The sequence below is a fragment of the Mastigoproctus giganteus genome, chromosome 5 (assembly GCF_048544385.1).
Source record: "Mastigoproctus giganteus isolate SK-2022 chromosome 5, ASM4854438v1, whole genome shotgun sequence".
Taxonomy (NCBI): Eukaryota; Metazoa; Arthropoda; class Arachnida; order Uropygi; family Thelyphonidae; genus Mastigoproctus; species Mastigoproctus giganteus.
This window is the reverse complement of record NC_143579.1, coordinates 195,284,975-195,307,597: the sequence shown is the minus strand read 5'-3', so window position 1 is coordinate 195,307,597 and position 22,623 is coordinate 195,284,975. Positions and strand designations below refer to the sequence as shown.

The window sequence follows — 22,623 nt, the reverse complement described above, 5'->3', positions numbered from 1 at the left end:
TTATCTGAAGTGTAGTCATCACTCAGTACAGTATTAGACATTGTGGGTAACAAACAATTTACTTGAACGTTGTATCATAATTAATGCAACCAACTCAGTTACATTTTCGAAGAGCTAATAATGACCGGTAAGAATGAAAAAGCAACAACATCTGGGTACAGTACGAAGACTGTAAATGTAAGTAAAACACTGAATTTGAAAATTAAATTAGACGTTTTGAAGCGAATCGATTCCGGTCAACGACAAGCGGATGTGTGCCATAATTTAGGACTTGCAACTTTAACTGTAAGAACAATTATAAAAAAATAAAGAATTAATTTTAGCAGCGGGAAAGATAGCTGTTCCACTTAAAGCAACTAGGACTAGGCCAGCTATTAGGATTGAAATAGAAAGACTTTAACTAATTTTATTGAAGATAATATTCCAATGCATAATTCAGTTAAGTTAAATTAAAAAAAAAAAAAAAAAAGAGAGAGAGAGAGAGAGAGAAAGAGATTAGCCAATATGATGGTCTAAAGAAAACTCACCTAAAAAAAAAAAAAAAATGTGGAACCGTTTAAAACTGGTAAGGGCTGGTTGAATAGATTTCAAATCCAGGGAGAAGCCGCTAGTGCAGATCAAGGAGCCGAAACTTTCAAAAAAGAACTTGTTAAAATTATTGAAGAGGGGTATTATATGTTATACTTCTCAACAAGTTTTTATGGAAACGAATGCCTGAAAGAAGTTTCATATTGAAAGAAGAAAAAACATGCCAAGTTTCAAAGCAGCAAAGGATCGGTTGAGTTTATTGTTGGGTGATAACGCTGTGGGGGATTTAAAATTAATATCCCTTTTAGTTTATTTGGAAGAGGGCCAAAGTTCAACCCAAAATCAACACATTTTTCATGATTAAATTCATCAATTAAATTAAATCAATTAATATCAATTAAATTAAATCAATTAATATCAATTAAATTAAATCAATTAATATCAATTAAATTAAATCAATTAATATCAATTAAATTAAATCAATTAATATCAATTAAATTCATTATTTAATTGGAATTTTAAGTTTACTTTTGATACATAAGTAGTTACCACATAATTATATACGTATGTAATGCAGAATATTTTATATGTACAAATATTTGAATATTAAATATTTTGACTGACATTTGTGCATCTTTTCACTACTGTTTATTATTGATTAGGAAATATCCTATGGCACAGACCGCAACTCACAAATACATATGTTACCTTATGAGAATGCGGCGCTTGCATAACCCGGATTCACTTAGCACTCTGTTTTTCCGGAACAAATTATCAGCATTAAGCAGGGGTCACCTGTACACTACTGCAACATGATCTAGAAAAGTTGAGCAGATGGGCTGGGAGGTGACAACTGAAGTTTAGTATTGACAAATGTAAAGTACTGCCTATGGATAGCAGTAACCCCAGAGTAATGTACTAACTGCGTTAGTACGTTACTCTGGGATTACTACATTCAGAGTAGTGGAAAATGAAAAGGACATGGGGTAATTGTGCAGTCAGATATGAAGTTTTCTGAGCAGTGCAGACAGGCTGCAAGAATAGCTCATAGTGTTTTGCCAATAATATTCAGGAATTTTTCTAGCAGGGATAAGGAAGTGATTGTTCCCTTGTATAAGGCAATGGTCAGGCCACACCTTGAGTACTGCCTACAGGTCTGGAGGCCTCATTTTTGGAAGGATGTAGAGCTGCTGAAATAAGTACAGAGAAGGATAACGAGATTGGTGAGTAGAACAAAGGGTTGCTATTACCAAGAAAGGCTTAAGTTCTGCAAATTGCAGCTTCTGGAGACTAGGTACCTGCTAGGTGACCTAACTGAGGTGTATAAGGCCTTGAATGATTTAAGCAAGCTCAATGCTGATGGGATTCTTCCTCTTGCTCAGATTACTTACCCAAGGGGACATAAATTTAAATTGAGGAAAGACAACTGTAGAAGAGATGTATGGAAATTTTCCTTTAGCCAGCGGGTAGTTGATTGCTAGAACAAACTTCCATCTGTCTTAGTGGAAGTTGATAGCTTAAATAAATTTAAGGCAGAACTAGACAAACATTTGGAGTGTTTGTGATTATGTGAAATGGGAAGAATTTTTTTTTTTTTTTTTGACTGATGCTATATAAGCTTGGTTTCTTCCATCATATGCCTCTGCTAATGCTGAAGAAAAATTTGTTTTACATGGCATTTTAATATATATAATGTTTTATTAATAATATTTAAACTACATAATAAAATAAATAATTATGTAGCAGTAACACATACATATGTACATAAATAAAATTATTATTTCTAGAAAAAAGTCAAATATTGACATCTGTTTAAAAGTTTTCTTGTGTCACATTCTTCCTGCCTCTTGAACCACTTCATAGCAACCTCTAAACACTGAGAAGCTTCAGAATGTCAAGAATATTTTACTCTTTATCATCTTCTTGGTCCTGTTCCTTTTGAACTGAATTATTTCATCATCATTCAAAATTTGGAATCCAGGATCTTAAAGTCACCATACACTTACATCTTCTTCATTACATTTCTCTGCATATTGAAATTTGTTTTAATGTTTCAGTGACTTCTGTTATGTTTTCACTTGTGTTACTGTCATCAGAACTTCCCAACTGCCTTTTGAAGATTTTGTTCCATGATTTTTTCATAGACACATCTATATAGTTCCAACCTTCTGGTGATGTGTAGCAACAGTTCTTTAAGTTGATTTTTTTAAAGAAATGTATAACGTATTCCTCATCATTGTTGTCAGCTAATATGACCCATCAAAGGAGTTGTTTTCAATTCAGGCATTTTAGTGTTTCCATTACACATTGATCCATCGGTTGTATTACAGGTGTAACATTTGATGCAAGAAATTTAACTGTAACCATTTTGTCAATCTGGTTTAAGCATTCTGTCACCAAATGTTACACCTGTAATACAACCGATTTTGAAGAATGGTATAAAAATTTCACCATTCATCCATGCCTTTTCTGATGGTAATATGTAACTGGAAGACTTCTTATGTTTTTGAAGCATCTAGGATTATTCAACTTCCCAATAAGAAACAATGGCAATCAGCATCTGCCAGTTGAATTAACACAAACCATTATTGTTACAAGTTCTTTGTTTGTTTTGTACCCTGGTACAGTACCCCTCTCACGGTATGAGAATATGATCTGCTGGGGATTGCTTTACAGTTTAAATCAGTCTCATCACCATTATAAATGAATGAAACGAATGAAGTATTTCCAAATGCCAAATTGCTACATGCCATACTGCCACATGCACCACCTGCTATCTACTGCTTCACCATGCATTATGTAACATCATGCAACACAATACCTGCTACAAATTTTTCTCTATAATGTAATATATTAATTTGCATTTGTCATGTGCAATCTGGATAATAGATGTGTGAAAATTTTCCTTTGGCCAGCGGGTAATTGATTGGTGGAACAGACTTCCATCTTTTGTTGTGGACGTTGGTAACCTAAATAAATTTAAGGCTGAGCTGGACAGGCATTTGGAATGAATGGAGGGGTGAAATGGGGGGGGGGGGTTGGCTGATGCTGCATAAGCTTGCTTCCTTGCATTGTATGCCTCTACTAATGCTAATCAAATTTCTACTGTAGAAGTAATAGAATCAAAATAAACAATATTTGGGTTCACATATTTTTTTCATAACTTAATAAACCAAGCAACTTGCAAAATCAAACTGAATATACATCTGTAATTAACTAAGTCATGAGCACAAATAGTCCTTCAAAGGAGTTGTTTTCAATTCAGGCATTTTAGTGTTTCCATTACACATTGATCCATCGGTTGTATTACAGGTGTAACATTCGATGCAAGAAATTTAACTGTAACCATTTTGTCAATCTGGTTTAAGCATTCTGTCACCAAATGTTACACCTGTAATACAACCGATTTTAAAGAATGGTATAAAAATTTTGCTTTGCTTTCCCACATAGCCTCTTCCCGGTGCCAAACTACCACTTGTCTTCATATCCCGAAGACAAGCAAGAATTTGGTATTCTGTTTATGGAATCTAAGAAAAGAATTTTCCCATGAATTGAAAAGTACCACAGGTAAGAAACTGGAGGTAAATGAATGGCCCTAACAAGACTGTAGCTTAAAATCAAATTATTAATCCATTCCAGAGACACCATCATATGAAAATATCGTAATGTAAACCCAATAACACATTGTTTTTCGGTAATTCATTCCAAGGCCTTGGAAATTGAAATTTTCGCTATATAGCTAAACTATTTATCTCTCTAAAAGGTCATTTTTATAATGCAAGTTGTGAATGTCAGGTTGAAAAATTTATTAAGACTAATGTATTGATTAAAGCACAACACAAAAAATCACTTCAGCTAAATAATGCAAAACAAAACATATGGCCAACACGTTTACAAAGACTGCTATTGGCTGAGAGGAATAACCAAGTGTCCGGTCGCAACAGTTGTAAGCCCATCCCATCGTTAAGTGAAACAAGTAGGTGCTTCTTAACATGGTCACTGGTTACTAGAATCAGCCCCTTTATACAGGGTATGTCAAAATTATGTTAACACTTATATGGAATGAAGATTTGAATTTTATTTTATCTGTCAAGCTTGCCACCACTCTTCTTTCTTCTAGCATTAACCTATCTGCCATTATATCTGAAAAAAAAAATAAAATGAAATTCAAATGTTCATTCCATATAAGTGTTAACATGATTTTGACAATGTTTTATCTATATAAGTGTTAACATTTTCAGTGAAATCAATGCACTACACTTTCATTGTTATCATACGAGGGTAGTTCAATAAAGAATCGCCCTCACCTACTTCCACATATCGCAGAGTCATGATATTTTGTGCGTAGCATCAAACATATCTCTGTACTAAAGGTGTAAAATTTCAGCCCTGTATCTTAATTTGTTTTTATCTTACAGAGCTGAACATGTGACAAAGTAGCATCATGGGCAAAGTTGAAGCCACAGCTGTAATCCGGCATCTGTTCTTGAAGGGGAAATCTAAAGAAATCCACAAGGAGATGACTGCTGTATATAAGGATGAAGCTCCATCCTATGGCATTGTGAAGCACTGGCATAGACAGTTTAGGTGTGGTCGGACATCGGTAGAATCTGAGCCCATTCTAGGTCGTCCCAATTCAGCCATTGATGACAGCACGATCAGAAAAGTGGAGTCGTTAATCACGGAAGATCACCGGATACTGTGCGTGAATTGTCCTAGGAGGTGAATATTAGTATGGGCGCTGTTGAAACAGCCCTTCATAACCAACTCCATTTACGGAAATTGAGTGCAAGATGGATTCCCTGATTACTGATGGGTTTCCAGAAGGCTGATCGACAACAGAAATCATAAGAGTTGTTAGCCCTGCCAAAAAAATGAGGAAGACTTTTTCTCTCATCTAATCACTCAGTATGAAATGGATATGCCATTTTGACCCTGAAAGTAAAAAACAGCCCATGGAATGGCGACATCATGGTCCCCCCCCCCAAGAAGGTAAGGGTCCAAGCATCAGCAGGAAAGGTCTTGCTGACAGTGTTTTGGGATGAGAAAGGCATAATAATGACTGATTATCTGCCAAAAGGTAGAACAATTACAGGTGCTTATTATGCCAATTTAATCACAAAATTACGGGAGAAAATCAAAACATTTAGGCGTGGCATGCTGTCCAAAGGTGTGAGAATGCTAGACAATGCCCCAGTTCACACTTCTGAAATTACAACAACACAAGTGGCCATTTGTGAATGTGAAATGCTGCCCCATCAGACTTCTTCTTGTTTCCTTTCCTCAAATCATTTCTTCGAGGGACCCACTTCCCTGACAACGAGACACTCATTTCTGCAACAGAGTCATGGTTCAAAGACCAACCTCACCACTTCTACAAAAATGGTATCTGTAGCCTCATCCATTGATGGGAAAAATGTGTAAATCTGCATGGTGGCTATGTGAAGGACTAAAACCTGTGCCAAGAATCAACAGTCTAGCACCTCTGCAGCTAGGTCAGGGCGATTCTTTATTGAATACCCTCGTATGTTCGGTTATAAGAATCAATTTTGAATGCCTTTGTGATATTTCTGGAGGTCACAACCATAAAACAATAAAATCAATTTGCAGTGTCCAGTTTATTGGGCTTTTCTGTTAGTGCAATCTAATTATAAATGGGTAGTAAACTCGATCTTATTGTATTTGCGATAGTAGTAATAGATAGCTGGAATTCTGTGGGTATTTAGCATTAGCATTATTGGAGGCATATGATGCAAGAAAGCAAGCTTATGCAGCATCAGCCAAAAAAAAACCACTCCCATTTCACCCCTCCCTTTCATTCAAAATACCTGTCCAGCTGAGCCTTGAATTTATTTAGGCTGTCAACTTCCACAAGGGATGGAAGTCTGTTCCACCAATCAACTACCCGCTGGCTAAAGACAAATTTCCACACATCTATCCTGCATCTGTCTTTCCTCAATTTGAATTTATGCCATCTCGGGTGATTATTCTGAGCAAGAGGAAGAATCCCATCGGCATTGAGCATGCTCAAACCATTCAAGTCTTTATACACCTCTATCAGATCACCTCGCCAGTGCCTAGTCTCCAGACACTGTAATTTACAAAACTTAAGCCTTTCTTCATAAGAGCAACCCTTTGTTCCATTCACTAATCTTGTTGCCCTTCTCTGTACTTGTTCCAGCAGCTCTACATCCTTCTTAAAATGAGGCCCCAGACCGGTATACAGTACTCAAGGTGTGGCCTGACCATTGCCTTATTAGCATTAGCATTAGTAGAGGCATATGATGCAAGAAAGCAAGCTTATGCAGCATCAGCCAAAAAAAAAAAAAAAAAACCCTTCTACTTCACCCCTCTGTTCGTTCGAAATACCTGTCCAGCTGAGCCTTAAATTTATTTAGGCAATCAACTTCCACAACAAGGGATGGAAGTCTGTTCCACCAACCAACTACCCGCTGGCTAAAGGCAAATTTCCACACATCTATCGTACATCTGTCTTTCCTCGATTTGAATTTATGTCCTCTCAGATTATTATTCTGAGCAAGAGGCAGTATCCCATCAGCATTGAGCATGCTCAAACCATTCAAGGCTTTGTACACATCTATCAGATCACCTCGCTGGTGCCTAGTCTCCAGACACTGTAATTTGCAAAACCTAAGCCTTTCTTTGTAAGAGCAACCCTTCGTTCCGTTCACTAACCTTGTTGCCCTTCTCTGTACTCGTTCCAGCAGCTCTACATCCTTCTTGAAATGAGGCCTCCAGACCTGTATACAGTATTCAAGGTGCAAGGGAATAATCACCTCCTTATCCCTGCTAGAAAAATTCCTGTATATCATTGACAAGACACCATGAGCGACTCTTGCAGACCATCTGCACTGCTCAAAAAACTTCATATCTGCCTGCACAATTACCCTCAGGTCCTTTTCATTCTCTGCCACTGTAAGTGTAGTTCCACTGAGTTGATATGAATCTCGGGGATTACTGCCTCCCATATGTAGTACTTTACATTTGTCAATGTTAAACTTCATTTGCCACCTCTCAGCCCATCTGCTCAACCTTTCCAGATCCTGTTGCAGCAGCATAACGTCAGTAGTGTCCTTAACAACCCTGCCAACCTTTGTATCGTCTGCAAACTTGGACATTAAGCTTGATATACCATCATCAGTATCATTTATAAATACAGAAAACAACAATGGACCCAACAGTGAACCCTGAGGGACTCCACTAGTAACATTAGTTCACAATGAGCAGTGTCCATTGATTACCACTCTCTGTCTTCTCCCCCTCAACCATCCCTTTATCCATAGCAGCAATTTGCCTCCAATGCCACACTGCTCCAATTTGTGCAGCAGTCTTCCATGTGCAACAGTATCAAAAGCCTTTCTAAGATCCAAATATATAATATCAGAGTTATTCCCTGCATCCAGTTCTTTTGTGACTGCATCATAGTATCCAATCAAATTGGTCAGGCAAGACTTTCCCTTAACAAAACTATGCTGTGTCCAAGCTATAACTGAAGTCTTGTCTAGATGATCGTGCAGTGCTTCTTTAACCAGTGCTTCCATTAATTTTCCTGGAACAGAAGTTAAACTCAAAGGTCTATAATTACTTGTGTCAGCCTTTGATCCTCCTTTGTGAATTGGGGTTACATTTGCACATCTCCAGTCTGTGGGTACCTCCCCTGAGTCCAAGGAAGCTCTCATAATTATGGCTAAGGGTTTGCTTACTTCCTTTGCTGCCTCCTTTAATATAACTGGATAGATCCTATCCATCCCGGGTGCTTTTTTATGTTTATCCTCAACAATTTCTCCTCCACTTTCCTCTCAGTTATTACAAAATCATCTAGCTCACTGCCAGAGTTTACTTCACCTCTGGCATTCCCCTTCCTGAATAACTCCTCATATGTGAATGTAGATGCAGAATACTCGTTTAGTTTGTTAGCCACCTGAGCAGGATCATCAACTGTTGAACCATCAATATCCAGTGGACCAATCTGATTCATCCCTTTCCTTCTAGAGTATACGTAGGTGAAGAACTCTTTTCTGTTTTTCTTTGCATCCTTTGCCAAGGATTTCTCATAATCTGCCTTTGCATGCCGAATTTCCTTTGTGACTTGGTTACAGACGAGCTTATATCTGTCATAGGCTTCCATGTCACCCATTAATTTATATGTATCCCATGCATTTTTCTTCTCTGCCATATGTCTCATTAGTTCGTCTGATTTAGGCCATTTAGGCCTAAACCTTGAACAATATTTCTTAGTTGGTATGTAATGCCTAGTAGTTTCCAAGATAAGTTCTTTGAATGCTTCCCATTTTGAATTTGCTGTTGGTGACATCATCAGTTGGTCCCACTGCATAGAATTTAAATACTGTCTCAGACCATCGTAGTCGCCTTTACGAAAGCAAAAACCCTTTCCTTTACCCCTGATGGTAGTTACCTCTTTGAGTAAATCCCACTTCAGCACACTGTGATCACTGCCACCTAGTGGTTCATTTATCTGCAGATTCTTAATGCATGAAGAATCACTACTGATAATCAGATCAAGAGTATTACTCCCTCTAGTTGCCTCCCGAACATGCTGATGTAGAAAACAGTCATCCAATTAATCCACAAAAGCCTTGCTAATGTGGAAGTGACCAACCCACAAATTCCAGTCAATATCTGGGAAATTAAAATCCCCCAGAGTCAGTAGGCCTATAGAACACTCCTACTCTCAATTTTGATGTCACACCAAACTGACTCGACACTGCACTGTCCAGTAATGTCGATTGGCATCACTTCCTTGGATTTTATGTGTTTCTTAACTAATAGCATAACCTCTCCTCCCTTTCTATCCTGTCTATCCTTTCTGTACACATTGTACACCCCAAATTCCAGTTCTGCATTCCTTATATCTGTGTGATACCACGTCTCTGATATCCCAACAATATCTGCCTTTGATGTTTTGAGCAATACCTCAAATTCATCAAATTTATTTACCAAACCCCTAGCATTGGTGTACACGCAAGTATACATGCACCTGTTCTTTTTCTTAGCTACCCTAACACAACCCATGTGTTTACTTGTACAGCAATGACTCCCAGCAGTCTCTGAAATACCCTGCATCTTGTTTTCCAGGCTGCTGCTCATTCCAAGAGAAGCAGTGCAAGAATCACTTTCACCTCTGCCAGTGGCTACTGTTAATCTATTAGTCCTTGTATTCCCCCCCCCCCCAAGCTAGCAGTTTTACGATCCACCTAACACTGCCTTGATAGCATCAGAAAATTTATGTCATTTATATAGTGAACTGTATTTCTTCCTTCCTCTGCAATCATATGAAAAACAAAAATAAATTTTCAGAAGCTTGTCTTCATTTCTATTTTTTAATTTTCTTAAACTTGTTACCCTGCAATTTATGCGTGCCTCATCTTTTTTACATTTAAAATTTTTTAAATTTTACAACAAAAAAATTGTCACTGAACAGAAATATCAGTTGGCATGTACATATTACAATAGTAATTAAGCTATGTACGTAAGCATAAATTTATTTTTATTTTGCTAACCTGTGAAAAATATTTTTCCGATTTTATCATTTAATTTTGTTAATTAGCAAGGTAAAAAGCATTAATTTGTGCATTATATCTTTACTTTTATAGCCTGTGGATAATATTCCTCCTATTTCGCTTATCAGAATCACCGTTTAATATAATTAAAATTTAATTCACAAACGGGATCAATAACCAGCACTTACCACATATCGTATAATGAATGAGAGTCCACCATAAAGTGAACCAATTGTAAAGCTGTGGTCCACTGTATATATATGTGTTGTGTTTGATTGTAAGCTACAATCTGTGTATATACATATATATACAGCAGAGTCTCAACTAACCAAGGTTCTGCATTATCCGAGGTGGATTGTCGAATAGTTGTTTATACTTTGTCATCAAAGGTAAGAGCACATAGTTCAGTACTGAGCGGTAACTCACACCGGTTGACTATTGAGCCGTGCTGATCTTTTATGTTTGTTGATTTCTTAACTTTTTACTCTCTAATTTTAAAGATTTAATAAAAAAGAAATAAATAAGATTTAAAAATTTTACTCTCTAATTTTCCAATTTTTTTATTTGTCATCTATGTTATTAGGGTTAGAGTAAGCACTATGAGTGGAAAATGAAATATGAATTTGGATCAAATTTCCAATTGTGATGAAACAGGCCTGAATTATGAAATGCTCCTATCTAAAACACTTGCAGTTAGAAAAGAAAAAGTGGCTCCTAGTTATAAATGAAGCAAGGAAAGAATGACGGTACTGGCATGTTCAAATTCACTGGGGGATATAAGCATAAACTAACTCTCATTGGAAAGTCAAAGAACCCCCAAGCTTAAAAAAAATGTAAAATGTTTGCCTGTTAACTACCCAGATCAAAAAAATGCATGGAGGATTCAGTTTGTTTAAAACATAGTTTCATGAAGAATTTGTCCTTAGCACAAAAATATATATTTGAATGAAAAGAAACTTCCCCATAAAGCACTTTTAATTTTAGACAATGCTCCATCCCATCCAGAGGAAAGTAAACTAGTTTTTGGGGCTAAGGTAAAGAAAGCCTGCACGAGAAGCATGCAAAAGTTTGATGAAATTTACCGGTAAAAGTACTTTGCCGTAACGGCATTTGTATTGTTGCTCGCTCAGTAATCATACAGTGGGTGTTATTGGTCAGGAGTAGAAATTGAATCCCGTGGGAGATGAAACCCTCCCGAAGTGGAGGGGATAACCTGACCTTTTTTCTTTATAATCACTGGTGCATTAGTGGATAAATTGTTTATTAAGAAAAAAAAAAAAAAAGACAAAGAAAGCCCACACAAGAAGCAAGGCAAACTTCCAAAAGGTTTACTGGTGAAACTATGTTATGAACATTTTTTTTTTTTTTTACGACACCAGAACTTCCAATATGACTCTGTTCATAATTCAGAGTGATTCTTTAGTGATTCTAAAGAAAAAAGGTCAAGTTACCCCCCCTCCACTTCCGGATTTTAGTGATTCTTTAGTGATTCTAAAGAAAAAAGATCAAGTTACCCCCCCTCCACTTCCGGAGGGTTTCAAACTCCCATAGGATTCAACTTCTACTCTAGATCGATAACACCCACCGTCTGTTTACCAAGCGAGCAACAATACAAATGCTGTTACAGCAAAGTACTTTTACCGGTAAATTTCATTGAACTTTTGCATACTTCTTGTGCAGGCTTTCTTTACCGTAGCCATTTTTGGTAACATCAGAGCTCTGTTTTTGCCACCTAATGTGACATCCCTTCTTCAATCTCTAGATTAGCATTAGCATTAGTAGAGGCATTTGATGCAAGAAAGCAAGCTTATGCAGCATCAGCCAAAAAAAAAAAAAAAAAAAAAACCTACTTCCACTTCACCCCTCTGTTCGTTCCAAATACCTGTCCAGCTGAGCCTTAAACTTATTTAGGCTATCAACCTCCACCACAAGGGATGGAAGTCTGTTCCACCAACCAACCACCCGCTGGCTAAAGGCAAATTTCCTCACGTTTTCCTCAGATCTCTGTTTTTGCCACCTAATGTGACATCCCTTCTTCAATCTCTAGATCAAGGTGTTTTGGAGACTTTGAAATGCAACTATAGGTGATGTCTCTTAAAACATCTGCTTCAAAACCTTGAAACAGTGACCAGTGTTGTTGAGAATCTTAAAAAAAATAAACATCAAGAATGTTATTTACTGGTTAGTAGAAGCATGGAATGATGTTAAAATATGTGCTCTTATTAAATCCTGAAAAAATATTTTATGCTCCCAAAATGAAAGAAACGAAATGGCAAATGAAGACGAAAGAGGTGAGGAAACCCTTTTAGAACTAGCCAATAACCTTCCTTTTTCTGACACTCTTACTACAGAGGATATTAAAGAGTGGATGAATTCAGATAAACAGCTGGAAATTACTGATGACATGATTGTAAAGCTTGTTAACAAACAAAAAGATGAAAGTAAAGATGATGATGAAGAGTGCACAGAAACTACAAAAAAAATTACATACACGACGAAATATAGCAACCAAAAAGTGAGGAGCTTCTATGAAACAAACTCATTAAGGAATTTTTTATATGATATTAAGGTGTAGTGCTAACAACTGTAAGCGTACATTTTTCTTGTCTATTACTTGTAATTTTTATACGTTTACTATTTTTTTTTTTAATTTTTGTAATAAAACAGTTATAAATAAAATTAAGTGTTTTATTATATAATTTAAAAGTCATTATGTTCAATAAGTAGGTCTAACCTGAAAATAGTGTACATCATCACGTTAATGTATTTAAATCCAGTTTATTTAATAATAATTTACAAACCTTCCGTGTTATCTGAGTTTTTGATTATCCGAAGTTCCAATAGTCCACATTACCTTGGACAATCAGGACTCTACTGTATACAGCAGAAACTCTATATAATCACCCCATAGAAGAATGAGAAAAACAGTCCTTATATCGGAATGACATTATATCGATTGTTCATAAAATCAGCAACAAAACAAGTAAAAGCTTGAACATTTAATTTAATTTTACTAATACAATATAATATAGCATTAGCATTAGTAGAGGCATATGATGCAAGAAGGCAAGATTATACAGCATCAGCCAAAAAAAAAAAAAAAACCTTCCCATTTCACCCATCCATTTGCTCCAAAAGTTTATCCACTTCTTCCTTGAATTTATTTAAGCTATCAACTTCCACAATAACAGATGGAAGTTTGTTCCAGCAATCAACTACCCGCTGGCTAAAGGCAAATAATTTACGCACATCTGTTTGACAGCTGTCTTTCCTCAGTTTCAGTTTATGCCCCTCAAGTTTGTATTGAGCCAGCTCAATCCACTCAAGGCCTTATACACCTCAATCATATCACCTCACAGCCACCTAGTCTCCAGATGCTGAAATTTGCAGAACTTAGCCTTTTTTCATAAGAGCACCTGTTAGTTCCCTCACCAGTCTCGTTGCCCCTCTCTGTACTTGTTCTAGCAACTTCGCATCCTTCGTAAAATGAGGCCTTCAGAACTGTATGCAGTATTCAAGGTGTAGCCTGACCCTTGCCTTATACATCTTATCGCCATATAATCTTATTTATAATATATACTACAGTATTAAACAAGAAAATTATGATTGAAAATTTTGCATTGATTGTAGTGTGCAGTAAGGTTACAATTAAATTGTGAATATCACTACATAGACTTGAAACCTATCAAGACCTAACAAGAGAATTGTTTCATACTTTATAATAATCTGTCAAAACATGCTGTTTCAATGGTAGAGCATGTTTTAAAAGAGAATTAAGAGAACTAAAATGCGTTAAAGCAGTTATTTCACTTTTGCAGTTAGGCTGTGCTTCAAAAAAATCAATGTACAAGTTCTAATCCTTGATTATCATCTTTCACTGAAACTTTTTTGTTTTTTGTTCAGCCACAGTAGATTCTTCATCACTACAAATTTCAGAAAATTCCATTGCATCTGCAATGAGTTCCATTTCATTTATGCATATGTTTGAAGCATTTCAAAAGGAAAACAGCAAAGATTTCTTTACTTATGTAAACTATAGAAGGAAGGGGATGAATCAGATTGGTCCACTTGATATTGCTGGTTCAACTGTTGATGATATTGCTGGTTCAACTGTTGATGATCTTGCTCAGGTAGCTAACAAACTGAATGAGTATTTTGCATCAATATTTACATATGCGGAGTTATTCAGGGAGGTGAATGCCAGAGGTGTATTAAACTCTGCCAGTGAGCTAAATGATTTTGTAATAACTGAGAGCAAAGTGGAGCAGAAATTGTTGAAATTGAACATAAGAAAGGCACCTAGGGTGGTGGGATCTATCCAGTTATATTAAAGGAGGAAGCAAATCCTTAGCTATAATTATGAGAGCTTCCTTGGACTCAGGGGAGGTACCCATTGACTGGAGATGTGCAAATGTGACCCCATTTTGCAAAAGATGATCAAATAGTGATTCAAGTAATTACAGACCTGTTAGCTTAAATTTTGTTCTGGGGAAATTAATGGAGTCACTCGTTAAAGGAGCATTACAGGATCATCTAGACTAGACTTCATTTATAGTTTGGATACAGCATGGGTATGTTAAGGGGAAGTCTTGTCTGACCAATTTGATTAGATACTGCTATGTGGTCACAAAGGAACTGGATGCAAAGAATAATTTTTATATCATATTCTTGGATCCTAGGGAGGCTTTTGATATACATGAAATACTACTGTACAAATTGGAGTAGCATGCCATTAAGGGCAAGTTGCTGCTATGGATAAAGGGATGATTGAGTGGGAAAAGACAGAGTGGTAATCAATGGACACTGCTCTTCATGGAATAATGTTATTAGTGGAGTCCCCCAAAGGTTCAATGTTGGGTCCATTGTTGTTTTCTGTGTTTATTAATGATAGTGATAAAGGTATATCAGGCTTAATGTCTAAGTTTGCAGACGATACGATGGCTGACAGGGTTGTTAATGACAGTAATGACACTAACGTTTACTGCACACACCATCATTAACCATTCCAAAAGTACCTTTTCAAGACGGATACTTCACCTTTTGTGCTCGAAACCTGGTGCAGCTGATTTCTCTAAACTTTCAATCTTTTTTCTGATCTTTTAGAATAGTGAACAGGGTACTCTTAGGAATGCCAAACTGTTTGGTGATGTCAGTCTTAAGATGCACACCATATCTACAGCTTGCAAAATCCTAATTTTATCTTCAATTGGCAAAGCTATCTGCTTTCTTGGTGCAAATAACCAATAAACATACATTCTAAGTAATGAATTGAACTTCTAGCCGATGTTAATTTCATTATCATATTGCGAGAAAAAGTGTGGAAAGTCTTAACAAATTATTTCTCATGGTCAGGCTGCAATTACTTCAATATATTTGAAACATTCTGTCATTTTTAAATGTGAATACTGTAATAAAAGAGGTAGAAATTTATGGTCGTTATAGAGAAATACTTTTATTTTCAAGGTCGTTGTACTGAATTTGGCAATGGCCAAATGGTGCAAAAAAGCCCACGGCTTATGCTGCACCAGCCAAAAATAAAATAAAATAATAATAATGAGGAAAATTTTTAAAAAATAGTAATTCATAAGAGAAAAGGAAATAGACAACCTATGCATTTCCCTCCTCCCATAGGTAATTATCCAGCTGACCTTTGAATTTTTCCAAACTGTCAGCCTCTACCACCCATATAGATAATTTATTCCAGTAATTTATAACTGGCTGGCTAAAATAAAACTCCTGCAATCCAGTCTAAACATCTTCCCCTCCGTTGGCGCCTGCGTAGCCAGGTGGGCAGGAGCAGCAGTGCATAGCACATGCTTCTTGATTAAACCGGGGTTCGAGCCTGTGACCACCAAACACGAAGGATGCGGAAAGGTCAGGGAATGACCACTGCATATCTCTGGAGCAATTATGGCCTTAGTTGCTAATGCTCCTAAAAACCAAATAACAACAACTTCCCCTCGTAACTATAGCATTAGGTTAATGAGAAATTGGCCAGGACCAACCACATAGGATGTTATAATGTGTTGGGATGTTAAAAAGAGGGTCGCTATAAAGAGCTTCAACTGACTGTGTATATATATATATATATATATATATATATATATATATATTTTTTTTTTTTTTTTTAACTCAGGGAACATGATAGCTTAATGAATACAACAGAATTTTTCATATAGAATTATAGTGATTTCACTACCATTAGGTTTGCTAATTATTTATATCTCTGTATTTGAATTTTGCTTGATTTGTTCTTTCCTTATGAATTATATTGCCAAATACAGTGGATTCTGGTTATTTGGGGCACATTGGGACTAGTGCACTTTGGCCTGATTAAGCGGCTCTCCCAATTATGTGAAGTTTCATGAAATAGTTAAAAATACAGTGGACTCCTGCTTTACGATTGATTCATTGTACAATCAGATCACATTATGAAATAGTTAAAAATACAGTGAAAATATAGTTTAAAATACAGTGGATTCCTGTTTTACGATTGATTCATTGTACAATCAAATCACATTACGATTTATACTTTATTACCTTACCAATTAACAAAATTAAATGATACGTGGAAATCAAAAGAATATTTTTCACAGGTTCGCAAAATAAAAATAAATTTACACTTACGTACATAGCTTAATTAATACTGTAATATGTACGTACTAGCTAATTGATATTTCTGTTCACTGACTTTTTTGGGGGGATTGTAAAATTTAAAACAATAAAAAATAAAAAAGATAAGCAATCAATAGCAAAGAACATGCCACACACACACACACACACAAATTGCAACTAACACAATACATGTGAAATATGGAGTAACAAGTTTATGAAGCTTAAAAAATAGGAATGAAAAGAATATTCTGAAAATTTGTTTTTTATATGATTGAAGATTTTAGTGAAGGGGAAGCACATTTCACCATAATAACCTAAAAACCCACAGAATTCCAGCTATTGATATTATTGCAAATGTAATAAGATCGAGTTTTCTACCCATTTATAATAGATTGCACTAACAGTAAAGCCCAGTAAACTGGAAACCGCAAATTGTTGTTATTTTTTTATGGTTGTGATCTCCAGAAATGTGCTTTACACAATGTGGTCTGGCCGGAGACAATGGGGGGGGGTATAATCTCAAGTGCTGCAGTCTCCTGCCCCAATTAAATGGCATGTTGTCCCAATTAAGCGAAGAAAACTCTGGCTATTTTCTCAATTAGGTTCTGTTCTTTAAGATTTATCCCAAATAAATGGCTGCCCTCATTAAGCGGTGGCCCAAATAACTGGAATCCATTGTATATGCTGAATCACACTATTTCTAGTTAGCAATGTTCATGTGCAAGTGATGGGAATTTTGTTTTCTAGTCTCCTTTAGGTCGACCACCAGCAAGAAGGCAAAGTTGTGGGCAAGCAGGTGTTTCTCAGGCAGCTGCTGTTACTTCTTCTGCATCTTCTTCAGTTTCTTCATTTAGAGACAGAGTAAGTAGTAATCGTATTCATGACAGACCACGTTCTAGAAGCTCTAGTGGAAAAGGAATGGAAAGAGTTCGTGGAGAACTTGCTACAAGTGGAAGAATCTCACCTTCCATTGAAGTAGAAGGAAAGGTAAAATTATCTTTTAAATAATTTTAATTTTTACCAAGACATATTCAATAGGAAAATATAATTGTACAAGGTGCAATCAAAATGTTTCTGGACTATGTTTTTATTTGTACTTACCAAAATACAGTTGTTTATAATGAAAATATATTGTACATTTACAGGTGTAATGAGTAAGTTTCAATTTATCAAACTATGGCTCTATGAACAAAATTTGAGGAACTTTGCATGTTAACCCTTTCCTACACACAAAATCCATTATCATGAGAGATCAATATATATAATATTTTCATGAGAAAGTATCATTTTTTACAACATACAATATTAAAAAATTCTGTTGCCACTTATACACTATACTGAACAACTATATACAGCCACTCCCTTACTTATGTAATACTCAACTTACGTAAATTCAACTTTACGTAAATTTTTGCTGGCTGGTGGAAACCTATTTTGCATCCTGTAGGAAATAAATGGAGGACTTAAAGTGTCCGGTGAAGTCACCAGTGCTGATTCTGCAGCTGTAGAGAAATTTTGTGATGTGTGTGGAAAAAACTATTGATGAAGGTGTCTATTCAACGCAGCAAATTTTTAACGCTGACGAGACTGCTTTGTATTGGAAAAAATGCTGAATTGCACATACGTTGTCAAATAGGAATAGACAGTGCTGGTTTCAAGTCTTCAAAAGGTAGGGCAACGCTCTTGCTTGGGGTTAATGCAGCGGGATATTACAGATTGAAACCACTGCTCATGTACCATTCTGGAAATTCTCATTCATTTAAGGGTATCAATAAAGACACCCTACCCATGATTTTGAATCGAACCAGAGAGGATGGATAACAATATCTCTCTTCGAGGATTGGTTTAAATGCTGCTTCTTTCCCAATTTGAAAAAATATTGTAAAGACAATGGCATTTCTTTCAAAATGTTGCATCTATTAGATAATGCTCACAAATTCAGTGCACATATTTCCAAGTGCTGCATATGCATTTAGGGTAATTTCGACTTGCGTCAAGTTCCGCGAAACACAACCCTTACGTAAGTCAGGGAGTGACTGTACAGTACTATATGCCTCATAACAAAAAGTATTATTTAAAAAAATTAGAAAGCAGTACAAAAACCCAAAGTTGATTGAATTATGCAAATATGATCTGAAAACTCTATTTTTGGTAAATCTGTATAATGAAGTTCTGCCAGTGTTTTATGTGTTTCAAAGACATTGTCTTACGTTTGACAGACAAAGCATATATAATTGCAAAGTGTGAGGCCAGAAAAAAGCTGAGCTCACAAAGAATTCTGCCTAGCACCTTATCAACAATAATTAACTAACCAAGTCTATAAAACATCCGTAGTCAAACTTTATATTATCATATAACATCCATATGATTAATCAACTTTTAACTGCCTTAAGACCATCTTGGCAGGGTCTTAGCAAAACCTAAGTATGTGGCAAAGAGAAAGAAGATTCATCTTAACTTAAATCCTGATGTTACTGTTTTGAAATTTCTCAGCAGCTAGAAATCAAAACTTACCTGTAAGTGGACCAGTTTTACAATAAAAAAAGCTCATGACTTAGGTTGTGAGAATTTTTAAAACCAGAAACTGACTGATTGCAGCAATTCAAAGATGTGCAAAATAAACTCTAATGCCATGACTGGTAAATCAGGTGAAGCCACTACTAATGAGTGGATTTCAAACTGTAATCATATAAGTGGTTATCCTTTATCAGACACTTATACAACTCGTAACACTAATGAAACAGGACTACTTTATCAGATGTTATCTTTCAAGGTGAGAGAAGTGAAGAAGGTAAAGCAAGCAGCAAAAGGAAACCACTCATCATAGGCAAATCTGCAAAGTCTTGTTGTTTTAAGAGAATAGATTTTATTAGATTTCCATTTATATATGGCAATGAAAACCAGGCATGAATGGCACAACACTTCTACGGTCATTATTTGCATAATTTTATTCCTTTGTAGAAAAGTTTTGCTGATACATAACAACAGGTAGGGGAATGCCAGAGGTTAATTAAACTCTGGCAGTGAGCTAGATGATTTTGTTGAAGATAGACATGAGAAAGGCACATGGGGTAGATGGGATCTATCCAGTTATATTAAAGGAAGCAGTAAAGGAAGTAAGCAAACTCTTAGCCATTATTATGAGAGCTTCCTTGGACTCAGGGGAGGTACCCATGGACTGGATATGTGCAAATGTGACCCCAATTCACAAAGGAGGATCAAAGGACGACACAAGTAATTTTAGACCTGTTAGTATAACTTCTGTTTCAGGGAAATTAATGGAGGCACTGGTTAAAGAATAACTACAGGATCATCTAGACAAGACTTCAGTTATAGCTCAGACACAGCATGGGTTTATTAAGGAGAAGTCTTTGTGACCAATTTGATTGGATACTATGATATAATCACAAAGGAACTGGATGCAAAGAATAATTTTGATATCATATATTTCGATCTTAGAAAAGCTTTTGATACTGTTGCACATGGAAGACTGCTGCACAAATTGGAGCAGTGTGGCAATGGAGGCAAATTGCTGCTATGGATAAAGGGATGGTTGCGTGAGAGAAGACAGAGTGGTAATCAATAGACACTGCTCTTCGTGGAATAATGTTATTAGTGGAGTCGCCCAGGGTTCGGTGTTGAGTCCATTGTTGTTTTCTGTATTTATTAATGATAATTGATTATGGTAAATCAGGCTTAATGTCCAAATTTGCAAACGATATGAAGGTCAGCAGGGTTGTTAATGACACTGATGACAGTACGCTGCTGCAACAGGATCTAGAAATGTTAAACAGATGGGCTGAGAGATGGCAATTGAAGTTTAACATTGAAAAATGTAAAGTGCTGCATATGGGTAGCAGTAACCTAGAGTAATGTATCAACTCTACACTCAAGTTGGTAGAGAATGAAAAGGACCTAGGGATAATTGTCTAGGCAGATATGAAGTTTTCTGAGCAGTGCAGACGGTTTGCAAAAGTTGATCATGGTGTCTTTTCAGTGATATACAGGAATTTTTCTAGCAGGAATATGGAGGTGATTATCCCCTTGTATAAGGCAATGATCAGGCCACACCTTGAGTACTGTCTACAGTTCTGGAGGCCTCATTTTTAGAAGGATGTAGAGCTGCTGGAATGAGTACAGAGAAGGGCAACAGATTAGTGAATGGAGCTCTTACGAAGAAAGGCTTAAGTTTTGAAAATCTGTAGACTAGGCACCTGCGAGGTGATCTGATTGAGGTGTATAAAGCCTTGAATGGCTTGAGCATGCTCAATGCTGATGGGATTCTTCCTCTTTCTCAGAATAATCGCCTGAGACGGTATAAATTCAAATTGAGGAAAGACAGTTGTAGGATAGATGTGCAGAAATTTTCCTTTAGCCAGCGTGTGGTTGATTGCTGGAACAAACTTCCATCTGTCATTGTAGAAGTTGATAGCTCAAATAGATTCAAGGCAGAACTAGACAGACATTTGGAGCAAGTGGATAGGTGAAATTAGAAGATTTTTTTTATTTTGGCTGATGCTATATAAGCTTGCTTTCTTGCATCATGTGCCTTTACTAATGCTAATATACCTTTCCCTGCAAAAATGTCTAGTAGTTTTCAAGCAACTTATACTCTGCACCCTCCAATCCATTCCTCCTCGGGCTAATGTTTTCTGTATTTATAAATGATATTGATGATGGTATATCAAGCTTAATGTCCAAGTTTGCAGACGATACAAAGGTTGGCAGGGTTGTCAAGGACACTACTGACACTATGCTGCTGCAACAGGATCTGGAAAGGTTGAGCAGATGGGCTGAGAGGTGGCAAATGAAGTTTAACATTGACAAATGTAAAGTACTACACATGGGAAACAGCAACCCCAGAGCAACGTATCAACTCTGTGGTACTACACTGACAGTGGTAGAGAATGAAGGGGACTTGGGGGTGGTTGTGCAGGCAGATATGAAGTTCTCTGAGCAGTGCAGACGGGCTGCAAGAGTAGCTCATGGAGTATTGTCAATGATATACAGGAATTTTTCCAGCAGGAATAAGGAGGTGATTATTCCCCTGTATAAGGCAATGGTCAGGCCACACCTAGAGTACTGTATACAGGTCTGGAGGCCTCATTTCAAGAAGGATATAGAGCTGCTAGAACGAGTACAGAGAAGGGCAACAAGATTAGTGAATGGAACAAAGGGGTAGCTCTTACGAAGAAAGGCTTAAGTTTTGCAAATTACAGTGTCTGGAGACTAGGCACCAGCGAGGTGATCTGATAGAGGTGTATAAAACCTTGAATGGTTTGAGCATGCTCAATGCTGATGGGATTCTTCCTCTAGCTCAGAATAATCACCTGAGAGGGCATAAATTCAAATTGAGGAAAGACAGATGTAGGATAGACGTGCGGAAATTTGCCTTTAGCCAGCGGGTGGTTGGTTGGTGGAACAGACTTCCATCCATTGTAGTGGAGGTTGATAGCCTAAATAAGTTTAAGGCTCAGCTGGACAGGTATTTTGAACGAACAGAGGGGTGAAGTGGAAGTGGGTTTTTTTTTTTTTGGCTGATGCTGCATAAGCTTGCTTTCTTGCATCAAATGCCTCTACTAATGCTAACGCTAATGATGAGCAATGGATTGGGGGATTGCAGTGGAGCTGCTAAACCATGAAATTATTAACACTATTCTTGTCATATAGTTTCTCACAGACCATAAATTGAACCTTTTTTGAAATTCTTACTCATGATTAACTACTCAATAAACTGATTAAAATTAATAATTAATATACAGATATTGTCTCACATAATGATTGTTTTATAGAGTGGATCAAATACATCATTAGAAACCGCAGTGGAAGGAGAAGTAACTGAAGATTTGTAAGTATATTTTTATAAGTAGCATTTAAATTAGAAATATTATAACCATGTTTAATTATAATGAAACTAGCAGCAGTTTAACGAAGTGAA

General features: G+C 36.5%; 1 protein-coding gene across 1 annotated transcript in view; it reads left to right on the top strand.

The window, feature by feature from the left end:
- Iml1 (GATOR complex protein Iml1) overlaps positions 1-22,623 on the top strand; it is a gene marked incomplete at its 5' end in the record, with an annotated part of 444,528 nt that overhangs the window by 343,224 nt on the left and 78,681 nt on the right. The window contains 2 exons of the mRNA XM_090374757.1: positions 17,433-17,672; positions 22,478-22,533. Of these exons, the coding sequence (XP_090230883.1) occupies positions 17,433-17,672; positions 22,478-22,533 (296 nt within the window). The remainder of the gene's footprint in view (positions 1-17,432; positions 17,673-22,477; positions 22,534-22,623) is intronic.